A 12,848-nucleotide genomic window follows, 5' to 3' on the forward strand; every position below is an offset into this window, starting at 1 on the left:
TAACCATGTTTTTCCATAGAAACAATTTCTTTGTTGAGTTAAGGTGCCAAGTTTGTCGTTAACTCTATACAACTCGTAGGATAGCTAAAAAAAATACCCCTTAATTTTCAGTGAATAATAGAAAACAATCCCATTTGAAAAATAGAATAAAAATTGAGTAAGAATGAACCTTTTTTCTTGAAGCCAAAGTGATCATTCATCTATCTAAATCAAATTCAACCACAACAAAATTGTGCATCTATATCTACATACCAGGGTAGTCTGTATATTAGCTACTAGAGAAAGGAGGACAAAACAAAATAAAACAAGCAACCCCCAGCCCTTATTTTAGTGTGAGGCATAGACACATTAATTGCATTGAACATAATGTGTGAAGTACTATAGTAAGATTTCTGTGGAAGATTTCAGAAGGGGTGATGGAGTATGCCTCGGGATATCAGTAAAGTATTTGCAGCAACTGACATTTTAGCTGTGTTTTGAGGGCTGAAAAAGAGAAAAAGAGTTTTCAAGGGATGCTTGTGAAAAAAAAGCAAGCAATTAGAGATGGAGCATTTGAGGACTCTGATGACTCTGGACCTAAAGGCACTTTTAAAAATGTAGTTACTTGGGACTATATATGTGTTTTACTTAATTTCCATCACAAAGAATGGCTTCAATTTTTTTTTTAAACATATGGTAACTGGACTTATCCTTGTCAGCCATGGGTGGTTATTTTACACTCACAGAAAGACTAAAGAGAGGGTTGAAGAAGAGGGGAAGAGAGAAGAAAGAAGACAGAGGAGGACATACAAAGAGCCTCTCCTAGAGGAATGGAAGAGTTTGTGGAAAAGGAGAAAGAATAAGGGGGCGACAGAACCAGTGTTTGTGTCTTCAGCAATCCTGAGTGTACACACTGTGTTAGACACCAGGCATCATGGCCATCCACAAGAAGCCTACAGTCGTGTGTGTGTGTGTGTGTGTGTGTGTGCGTGTGTGTGTGTGTGTGCTGATATGTCAGAGAGACCCACAAAGGTGAAAATGTCCGGTAGTAAACAAGAAAACATGACTAGTATGACCTGTATAGAAGCAAAGAAAGTCAAAAGAGAGTTGGTCTATACAAAAGCCATTAGTCGGGGCGCCTGGGTGGCTCAGTCAGTTAAGCGTCCGACTTCAGCTCAGGTCATGATCTCGCGGTCAGCGGGTTCGAGCCCCACGTCGGGCTCTGGGCTGATGGCTCAGAGCCTGGAGCTTGCTTCCGATTCTGTGTCTCTCTCTCTCTCTCTGCCCCTCCCCCGTTCATGCTGTGTCTCTCTCTGTCTCAAAAATAAATAAACGTTAAAAAAAAAAAAAAGCCATTAGTCGACTCCATTGGCCAGAACACGTAGGTAGTGTTAAAGATGAATGAAAGATTGGGGGCCACACAAGGGGAAAAGATTATAGCATGCAACTGCAATCTGTCATGAATGGAGCTTTGCAGTCCTGTTCAATGTAATTTTGGAATGCATCTCACAATCTAGCTGGGTCCTGAACAATAGAGGGGATGTTGCATACTCCCCAGTGATGAGATTGTAATGAAATTGAGCTATGGAAATCCACATGAAAGCCCCAAACATAATATGCTAATGGAGTTGCTCTAGTTGAGAGAGCTGGGTACATGCATTCCCTCTCAATTCCATCATCCTTCCCCAGCATCCTTGACTTGGAACCTGAAGTATGGGCTTCTAGTCTTAGCACAAATATGTAGTAACTCAAAATTCAAACAGGTTAATTAATCACACACACAAAAAAACCCTTGTCTGAAATGTGGGGATAAGAATTCCTTTCTTTCCTCAGTGGTTTTCATGAAGATCAAATGGAATAATGTATTTAAAAGCACCCTGAAAGATAGGAAGGGCTAAAACCAGCCCTAAGATGTTGCTTCTATTCTTTTTTGACTGTTTATTACAAAAGCTTGGATTTTGTGGCATGAGTTCTGCCTGCACGTTCAAGGAATTTTTAAAAAGCTCGATTCAGCAAATTTAAAATGTAATATACTTTTTTTGTTGTTGGTCTTGCATTTTGTCTTACTTTTTCACATCAGACAATGATTAAATAGCTTTGGTTTTAGATACTATAGATACTCAACTCATCTTCATTAGTAGAGAAGGAGATGTTTGTGAACTACGATGAAGGTGAAAATGCTGTGGGAATGTTACTGGGATTCTAAAGTGGTTAACTTAACGGAACATTTGACCCGAATTTTGGAGTCTCAGCCCCAAAGAAGCAGTAAAGCAGTGTAATAAAGGGAGACTGGGATAAGGGAGATATAAACTGAATTTATAATCCTATATTGTAGGCATGCTTGCAAAAGCCAAATAAGAAAAGTAGGGTATGGGTGGGAGTGGAGGGGGTTTTTCTCCCAGAGATATTGTTCTCAAATTCAATAACTCATCTCCCATTGGAGAAAAATTATCATTCTGTTTCTCAGTGGTGAATCTCACATTTAAACTGATTCTCCTTATCTGCCTTACCCTCCGTCTATCCCCCTTCACTCTGTCCATGGAACATGAATGAGTGGCTTAGGCGGTTAAGCATCTGACTCTGGCTCAGGTCACATCTCACGGTTTTGTGAGTTAGAGCCCTGCATTGGGCTCTCTGCTGTCAGCACAGAGCCTGCTTCAAATCCTCTGTCCCTCATCTCTCTGCCCCTCCCCTGCTCGCGCACTTTCTCTCTCAAAAATAAATAAACATTAAAAAAAAACACGAATAGGATAACTTTGGGTCAATTAAGAAATTCCAACTCACTGTTCTAGCCCCTTCCATTTGACAAAGCTATCTAACCATATAAATTGAACTGAGGTGAGAAAGCCTCCATTTTTCACCTCTCTGGTCAAATATCTGAAAGCAGACAAACAAAATCTATTTGTGGCCTCAGGGTAGGAGGTAACTGTAGCTGGGCCTTCAGAGCCTCTGGACAATTATTTTTCTTTAGTCTGTTTAGTTATTTTCCCATTCCTTGCAATAACCCTTTCCCATCATTTTTTTTTTTTTTTTTACTATGACCAAGTGAGATTTATTCCAGGTGTGCAAACATAATTCCACATTTGAAAACCAATTAATGTAATCCACCATATCAATAGACTAAAAGAAAAAAAATCATATGATCATATGATCTACCCACCTTTCTTCTCTGTCCTTTTCTCCATCTTCATGCAGAAAAGTGATGCAATGGGGGTAGCTTCCGTGGAATGCTGTTAGGTATTTTATATGGTCTTTATTTAACTTCAAAAACTCTGAGATAGATATCATATCAGTATTTACAGTTTGCTAATGGAAAAATTGGGGCACAGAGGTTTGGTAACTTGCCTAAGGCCACACAGTGAGGGGTTTGATGCAGAATTTGAAAACAGATTTAACTAAGTCTACTATGAGACAATGCCAAGGTACAGAATAGGCAGGCATTCAATACATAGCTGTTGAATCAATGATTGAATCTTCCCCTCAATTATGTTCCTCCTTTTCTATAGTCATGTTTCTTTTCTGTGTGTGATCTCAGCATTTCCGTAAAGATCTCTGATCCCACTTTTACCTTGTATGACAGTTACTTACATCTTTACAAAAAAAATATGAAAATACCCAAAGAGTGCCCAGAAATGAGAATATGTTTGTCCTCATTTCAGAACTCTAGGAAGCGTTAAAATGGATCAGCCTATCTACCTGCTGGCTGGACAGACTTTTCTTTGCTATGTGAAGGGCACTTTCAAGAAAAAGAGATCTGATTTACTCTACTGGCATCCCATTTTCTTTGTCACTGGCAGAAGATTTCTATTGACTTGGGACAACTGGGGTAAATGTTCTGGAGTTATCCCATTTAATGTTCCTAAATAAGAAAGTCCCCATTTTTTCCCTTTAATTACTGGTACTAGTTAGTATGTATCAAAACTGGTTTTCCTGTTTTACCTGAATAGTTACTTCTCTTAAAATACCAAGTGCCACAGTCTCTTTGCTGTTGTTGTTTTAGTAAAATAGCAGGAAACTATCTCTTTATAAAGATATCCCAGATAGGAAGCTATGAAGTAACCCCTAAGGAATCAATGGATCTAGGCATTGATAATTAGCGGCTTCTAACATAGCAAAAAGTGAGAAAAGTGAACATTATGTGCCTTAAGATAGAACACACAACTACTTATGAAATGGTTTTCCAAAAGAAAAGAAAATCTGAATTATATAATGTCTTTGATTCTACCTTCTTAAAAATAAAAATGTCAATTTTATGGAAAATAAAGAGGATAGAGTAACGCATTAAACAACATACAGGAATTCAATCAAAAAGTCCAGACTGTAGGAAACTCTGCAGGACAAACAACCCTCTTGCATCAACAAATAAAATTTTTTAAAAATAGGAGGGGGCAAAGAAGAAGGAAATGTAGAGATTAAAATAGACTTTAGGGGATCTATCAACCAACTGCAAATGTATAAACCTTTTTGGATCCTGATTCAGACAAACTGTGAAATCTGTTGTATAATATTATGAATCATTTAGAAATGTGAGCATTAACTGAAGACTTATGATATTATGAAATTATAGTTAATTACTTTTAGCTGTAATAATTGTCTTATATTCACATTTTTTAAAAAGAAGTCTTTATCTTTTAGAGATGATATTGAAATATTTGTGGATGAAACAATATGATGTTTGGGATTTGCTATGACAAAATATTAGAAGTGTTGGGGAGAGTGGGTGAGTATATAGATGAAACAAGATAGATTGTGAGCTGGTAATTGATGACACTGGGTGATGGGTATATGGTGGGTCATTACACTATCTGGTGAACATAATACAATGTTGAAAAAAGTGGCAGAACTGTGATTCCCCCACAGATTGAATATTTTGATGATATGACATAAAGACAGAGTCTTGGCTAAGTTTATAAAAAAACTGCAGGCTTCCTATTCAGTGGTCAATTTATATAGTCAGTCTGGGCTGGATTAAGATTCTGACATGAGGACGAAGTTAATGGATACTTTTGTGACAGGCAGGGAAAAAATGTGATTTAGGATGGCATTTCTGCAAACTGCAATTTAAAAGAAAAAAGGAAACACAGAGGCTTTTATATTGCTATTTTCTTCAAAAAAAGATTTACATTTTCATCTTATTCAGAGACAATTTACTCAATGTCAGTCAGCATGAGCAGCCAAACTGAGCATCATGATATTATTTTTGCTTCAGGGAGAAGAGGAAAAGAGTAGTGCCACTCAAATAAATTATAGTAGAAACTTATGAATGACAAGGAGCTCTGCTTCAGTTCCAGATTTTAGACATCCAAATATGCCCCAAGGAAGGTAACATTAAGAACCAAGATTTTGTCTATTCAAAATGTATTAATTTATTTTGACAGGTATAGACATTCCTAACAAAATTCTGAGGTATATCAGAAATGAAGCCTGAGGTTTTTTTTTTTTTTATTTTTCAGTAATAGTGTGACATGGAACTTCACTATTGTCTGCATTTTAATAATATTCACAGATTTGTAGAATAAGAAGGTTGTTTACTGAGTGAATTATGATGTTTCTCGTTTAGAGCCATGCAAGTCACCAGTTTCTATACACATTTCCTAAACCGATGCTTACACGCAAAAAATCTGATTTGTCTTAACTTCACCTTGCAGTCATTTTTTTAAAGTATAGGGTTTTTTTTAAGAATAATAAACTATGTATATTAGAGCATTTTGAATTCATAGCAAAACAGTGGAAAGTACCGACTTCCTTTATACCTCCTGCCTCAAATAGGTAAAACCTTCCCCACTATTAACATCTCATACCACAATGGTACATTTGTTAAAGCCTACAGTGACACATCATTACCACCCCAAATCCATGATTTACATTAGGTTTCATTCTTGGTGTTGTACATTCTATGGTTTGGACAAATGTATAATTACATATATACACCATTGTGTATATATAGAATAGTTTCACTGTCCCCCAAATCCTCTGTGCTCGGTCTATCAACCCCTCCCTTCCCCCTGACCCCTGGAAACCACTTTTTACTAGTAATCTTTTTACTGTGTCATAGTTTTCCCTTTTCCAGAGTGTCCTATGGTTTGAATCACATAGTTTGTAGACTTTTCAACTGGCCTTTTCCATTTAGTAATATGTATTTAAATTTCTTCCATGTCTTTGAATGGCTTGATAGCTCATTTCTTTTTAGCAGTGAATAATATTCCATTGTCTAGATGTCCCATATTTTGTTTATCCATTCACCTGCTAAAGGACATCTTGATTAATTTTAAGTTTTGGCAAGTATGAATAAAACTTCGATAAAAATCCATGTGTAGATTTTTGTGTGAATATCAGTTTTCAGTTTATTTGGGTAGACACCAAGGAGTGTGATTGTTGGGTTATATAGTGAGAGTATGTTTAGTTTTGTACGAAACTATCAAACTGTCTTTGAAAGTGGGATGCTATTTTGTTTTCCCACCAGCAATGTATGAGTGTCCCCATTGTTTTATATCCTCACCCGTGTTTTGGATTTTGGTCATTCTCATAGGTGTGCTGTGGTATCTTGTTGCAATCTATAATTTCCTAATGACATATGATGTTGAACATATTTTCATATGCTTGCTTGCCATCTATATATCTTTGTTTAAGATCTTTTGTCCATTTTTAATTCTTGTCCTTCATTTTCTTATTGTTGGGTTTCAAGGATTCTTTGTATACTTTGAATTACAGTCCTTTGTCAGATGTGGTTTTTGCAAATATTTGGTCTTAGTGTGTGGCTTGTCTTCTCTTTCTCTTGGCATTGGCTTTCTCAGAGCAGAAGTCTTTAGTTTTAATGAAGTCCAGCAAATCAACTGTTTCTTTCATGGACTGTGCCTTTGGTGTTATATCTAAAAAGTCATTGTTTTGCCCAAGGTCATCTGGTTTTCTATTATGTTATCCTCTAGGGTGTTACAGCTTTGGGACTCACATTTAACTCTATGTTTTATGTCAGTTTCTGGGCTGTCTTATGTTCAACTGACTTGTCTTTTTTTCCCCCCCAATACCACACTGTCTTGATTACTCTAGCTTTATAGTAAGTCTTAAAGTCATGTAGTGTCAGTTCTCTGACTTTGTTCTTCTACATCGATATTGAATTGCCTATTCTTGGTCTGTTGCCTTTCCATATAAGCTTCAGAATCAGTCTTTTCAATATCCACAAAATAACTTCCTGGGATTTTGATTGGGATGGTGTTGAATCTATAGGGAAGTTTGTGAAAAACTGATATCTTGATGATACCGAGTTTTTCTATCCATGAACTTGGAATATCTCTCCATTTATTTACTTGTTCTTTGATTTCTTTCATTAAAGTGTATAGTTTTCCTCATATAGATTTTATATATATTCCATTAGATTTATATATGAGTTTTTCATTTTGGGGGTGATAATATAGATGATAATATGTTTTTAAGTTTAAACTCCATTTGTTCATTGCTGTTATACAGGAAAGCAATTGACTTTTGTTCATTAATCTTTCATATTGCAATCTTGCCATAATCACTTATTAGTTCAAGTGTCAATAGACAATCTTATCATCTGTGAACAAAGTTTTAGTTCTTTCTTCCCAATCTGTATTTATTTTATTTTATTTTATTTTATTTTATTTTATTTTATCCTACTACATTGGCTAGGCCTTCTAGTACAATGTTTAAAAGAACTGTTGACAGGGAACATCCTTGCCTTGTTTCTGATTTTAGTGGGAAAGCTTTTAGTTTCTCACCATTAATTATGATATCTGTAGGTTTTGTAGATGTTCTTTATAAAGATGGGCACCTGAGTGGCTCAGTCAGGGAGCATCTGACTTTGGCTCAGGTCATGATCTCACAGTTTGTGAGTTCAAGCTCTGCATTGGGCTCTATGCTGACAGCTCAGAGCCTGGAGTCTGCTTCGGATTCTGTGTCTCCCCTCTCAATCTGCTTCCCCCCTCTACTCATGCTCTGTCTCTGTCTCAAAAATAAATAAATGTTAAAAAAAATTAAATATATAAAGTTGAAGAAGTTCCCCTCTATTCCTAGTTTGCTAACAGTTTTTAAAATAAATAGGTATAGGATTTTGTCAAATATTTTTCTGCATCCATTGATATGATAATGTGACTTTTATTTTACAGCCTGGTGATGTGATGGATTACACTAATTGATTTTCGAATGTTGAACCAGCCTTGTATAACTGGGATAAGTCCCATTTGGTTGTGGTGTATAATTCTTTTTTACATTGTTGGATTCAATTTATTATTTTATTGAAGATTTTGCTATTTTGTTTGTGAGAGACATTGGTCGTTAGTTTTCTTTTCTTGCAACATCTTTGATTTTGGTATGAGGGTAATGCTGGCCTCAGAATGAGACAGGAAGTATTCCCTCTGCTTCTGTCTTCTGGAAGAAATTGTAGAGAACTGGCATAATTTCTTCTTTATATGTGTGGTAGAATTCACCAGTGAACCAATGTGGACCTGGTGCTTTCTGTTTGGAAAAGTTATGAATTTTGTTTCAATTTCTTTATTAATAGCTGTAGGCCTATTCAGATAGTCTATTTCTTCTTGTGTGTGTTTTGGCTGATTATATCTTTAAAGGAATTGGTCTATTTCATCTAGGTCATCAAATGTGTGGATATAGAGTTGTTCATAATATTCTTTTATTATCCTTTTAATGTCCCTGGCATCTGTAGTGATGCCTCCTCTTTTATTTGTGATGTTAGTAATTTGTGTCTTCTCTCTTTTTTTATTTTTAATTTAAAAAATTTTAATGATTATATTTATTTTTGAAGGAGAGAGAGACAGAGCATGAGTGGAGGAAGAGCAGTGAGAGAGGAGACACAGAATCCAAAACAGGTTCCAGGCCCTGAACTGTCAGCACAGAGCCTGGTGTGGGGCTTGAACTCACAAACTGTGAGATCATGACCTGAGCCAAAGTCAGACACTTAAATGACTGAGCCACCCAGGTGCCCCAAGTCTTCTCTCTTTTTTTAGTTAGCCTGGCTACAAACTTATCAATTTCATTGATCTTTTAAAAGAACCAGGTTTTGGTTTTGTTGATTTTCTTTATGGAGTTCCTGTTTTCAATTTTATTGATTTCTGCTCTAATTATTATTATTTATTTTCTTCTGCTTACTTCAGATTTAATTTTGTCTTCTAATACTTAGATTGCTGATTTTATTTTTTTTAATATTTATTTTTTAGAGAGAGAGAGAGAGACAAAGTGTGAGCAGGGGATGAGCAGAGAGAGGGTGACACAGAATCCGAAGCAGGCTCCAGCCTCCCAGCTGTCAGCACAGAGCCTGATGTGGGGCTCGAACTCATGAACCATGAGATCATGACATGAGCTGAAGTCGGACGCTCAACCTACTGAGCCACCCAGGCATCCCAGAGATTGCTGATTTTATTTTATTTTATTTTATTTTTTTTTTTTTTAATTTTTTTTTTTTCAACGATTTTTTTATTTATTTTTGGGACAGAGAGAGACAGAGCATGAACGGGGGAGGGGCAGAGAGAAAGGGAGACATAGAATCGGAAACAGGCTCCAGGCTCCGAGCCATCAGCCCAGAGCCTGACGCGGGGCTCGAACTCACTGACCGAGAGATCGTGACCTGGCTGAAGTCGGACGCTTAACCGACTGCGCCACCCAGGCGCCCCTGCTGATTTTAGATTACCATTTTCATTTAGTTTAAAATGTTTTAAGATTCCTCTTGAGATTTCTTCTTTGACCCACATGTTATTTAGACATGTGTTGTTTAATCTCTAAATATTTTGGGATTTTCCAGCTATCCTTCTGTTGTTGGTTTCTAGTTTAATTTCACTGTGGACCAAGAGAAGACATTATATGATTTCTATTCTTTTAAATTTGTTAAGGTGAGGTTTTTGGCCAGTATGTGGTCTATCTTAGTGAGCATTTCATGTGAGCTTGAGAAGAATGTGTAATTTGCTATTGATGGATTAACTAGCCTATAGATATCAATTATATCCTGTTGATTGACAGTACTATCAAGTTCAACTTTGTCCTTACTGATTTTCTGTCTCTTGGATTTGTCCATTTCTTTTCTTTTTTTTTTTTAATTTTTTTAATGTTTATTTATTTTTGAGAGAGAGAGAGAGAGGGAGAGGGAATGTGGGCAGGGAAGGGCAGAGAGAGATGGAGACACAGAATCCAAAACAGGCTCCAGGCTCTGAGCTATCAGCATAGAGCCTGACACAGGACTCAAACCCATGAGCTGTGAAATCATGACCTGAGCCAAGGTTGACGCTTAACTAACTGATCCACCCAGGCACCCCTGTCCATTTCTGATAGAGGGATGTTACAGTCTCCAACTGTATAATAGCGTCATCTATTTCTCTTTGCAATTCTATCAGGTTTTTTTGCTCATGTATTTTGACGCTCTGTTGTTAGGTGCATACACATTAAGGACTGTTATGTCTTTTTAGAGTACTACTCCGTTACCATAATATAATGTCACTTTTTTTAATCCTTGAAAACTTTCCTGGTTCTGAAGTCTGCTCTGTGACATTAATATAGCTATTCCTGTTCTCTTTTGATTAGTATTTGGACAGTATATCTTTGTCCATCCTTTTACTTTCAATTTACATGTGCCTTTATATTTAAAGTGGATTTCTTTTTCTTTCTTTCTTTTAAAAAGTGGGTTTCTTGGGGCACCTGGGTGGCTCAGTCGGTTGAGCATCCAACTTTGGCTCAGGTCATGATCTCGCGGTCTGTGGGTTCGAGCCCCACGTTGGGCTCTGTGCTGACAGCTCAGAGCCTGGAGCCTGTTTCAGATTCTGTGTCTCCCTCTTTCTCTGACCCTCCCCTGTTCATGCTCTCTCTCTGTCTCAAAAATAAATAAATGTTAAAAAAAAATAAAAAAAATAAAGAATAAAAATAAAAATAAAAAGTGGGTTTCTTGTAGTCAACATACAGTTGGGTCCTGTTTTTTGATCTTCTCTGACAATCTCTGTCTTTTAATTGGTATATTTGGTCCTTTGACTAATTATTATCATTATATATTTGATATAAGAAAATTATTTTGACAGTATTATAATAATATCTATCTCTCCTCAGGGAAGAGCCTGAGGCCCCCTAACCCATTTCCTCCAGGAACACATTTAGAGGTATCTTATTGCCTATCATCTCTTAGGGTAGCCCTGATTGAGGCCCGTAAGTAAGAAATGGACCAAGGCATCCAAATAGGAATTCATGCTGATGTAAAGGTGTGTTGGGTCTAGGCTGGTCACCTAAGAAGGGCCTAAAACTTGTTCCAAAGGGGCTAGTTCTAGGGTAGTTTGTGGCTGGAGCCATTCGTTTCTCTGGAACTGACTAACCTGGCACAGTTTCACGTTTTGGGATTCAGAGCTGAGCATATGAGGATGAACTAATAGAGCAACTCTGAAATCCTGGCTAAGGATAACAGAAGCCCATGGAGGAGATGGACTAACAAGAGTGTTACCTAAGTAATGGGTCAGCATTCCATGGCAAAGTGGCTGTGACTGTGGACTGATTAGATGTACCTATATGTGCCCATTCACTGTGCTTTGAAGTATATCAGACTAGTCTGGGCTGAGTAAGCCCCTGATATTCTTGGACAATCAAGGGCAGGGGGAGGGGGAGGGGGAAAAGCCTTTAAGGAGGAAGAAACTGGACTTCCTGCTAATAAAGGCATGTGTGGTCTTGAGCAATGAATTTACACCTTGGACCTGTCAAATGTCACATGCATCATACTTTTAAAAAAGACCAGCCATATTACACCCCCTGAGAACCTGTGGTAATTGTTTTAATTGATTTAGGCATTAAGAAAACATTAAGGAAGCACCAGAGGAGCTGGATCACGGGGTGGAAGGAATTTTGAGCAAAGGAAACAGGAGGGAGGGGTGATGTTATAGTTCTCTCTACTTACGAGGCTGATATGCATTCCAGTGTGTGTACTGCACCGGCTCAGACTTCTGACCCTCTGCTGTCTTCCAAGTGTATTCTCCTGTGCCATTTTGATCTTGAAGAGCTATCCAAAAATAACTGCCCTTCGTTTTTACCACACTACTGATCAAACTGGTAATAAAAGCCTGTTCAAACCTTAAAAACAGAAAAAGGAAATGGTTATAGTAAGTTCCTGGGCAATAAAAAAATTGTCATTAAAGCATAATGAGCTGCACAGAATGGCACCAGAATAAGCATTTCTGACGAATTCTTCAGAACATGGAGCAGAAAAATACTCATAGACCCTGAGCATTACTAATACATGCCAAATGTCACTGCAATGCTCAGAATTAGATGAGTGAGGAGAATTTGAGTCTCAAAGACAAGGCTTAATTCTTTCAAGGAATAGAGTCCAGCTCCAGTTTCAGAGTATATGTGGTAAAGCCCATAAAGTTAGCAATATATTTCTTGGCACAGCAAGTGCCCTGTTTTGTAATTAGGCCACACAGCACATACCTTGCTTTAATGTGCGTGCAGGGGGGAACTGGCAGTGGGGGGAAGAAATGAGTGTCTGCCAACATGGAGTTCACATGTACCGCACCCCCCTCCCCCACCACACTTGCCTAGTGAGAATGGAACAGAGATTAGAGTAGCAATTTTATGTATCCCAAATCAGTTTGTTCATAAGCACATGGAGTCCGTGGCTTATTCAAATGTGTTCAGATGGGCATGTTCACTGAAGATAGATTTAAAACCCTAGGAACTAATCCAAGGATGTACACCCACCAATATTTTCCCCACACAGCTGAATGAATTAGTGTTCAGTGATTGGTGGCAGTGCTCCTTCCCCAACATGAATGCATCAAAAGCGGAATCTGGAAAATTTGTGTATATGCTTCCACATGAATACCTAATAGAAAAACGTGAGTATTAAAATTTAACTAGCGTTGAAATTTTAA

At 37.5% G+C, this 12,848-nt stretch overlaps 1 protein-coding gene across 1 annotated transcript in view; it reads right to left on the minus strand.

Moving 5' to 3' along the window:
- PLA2R1 (phospholipase A2 receptor 1) overlaps window positions 1–12,848 on the minus strand; it is a 125,115-nt gene that overhangs the window by 44,341 nt on the left and 67,926 nt on the right. The window contains exon 11 of the mRNA XM_042948930.1: window positions 11,873–12,045. Within this exon, the coding sequence (XP_042804864.1) occupies window positions 11,873–12,045 (173 nt within the window). The remainder of the gene's footprint in view (window positions 1–11,872; window positions 12,046–12,848) is intronic.

This window comes from Panthera leo, chromosome C1 (genome assembly GCF_018350215.1).
Source record: "Panthera leo isolate Ple1 chromosome C1, P.leo_Ple1_pat1.1, whole genome shotgun sequence".
NCBI classification, from domain to species: Eukaryota; Metazoa; Chordata; class Mammalia; order Carnivora; family Felidae; genus Panthera; species Panthera leo.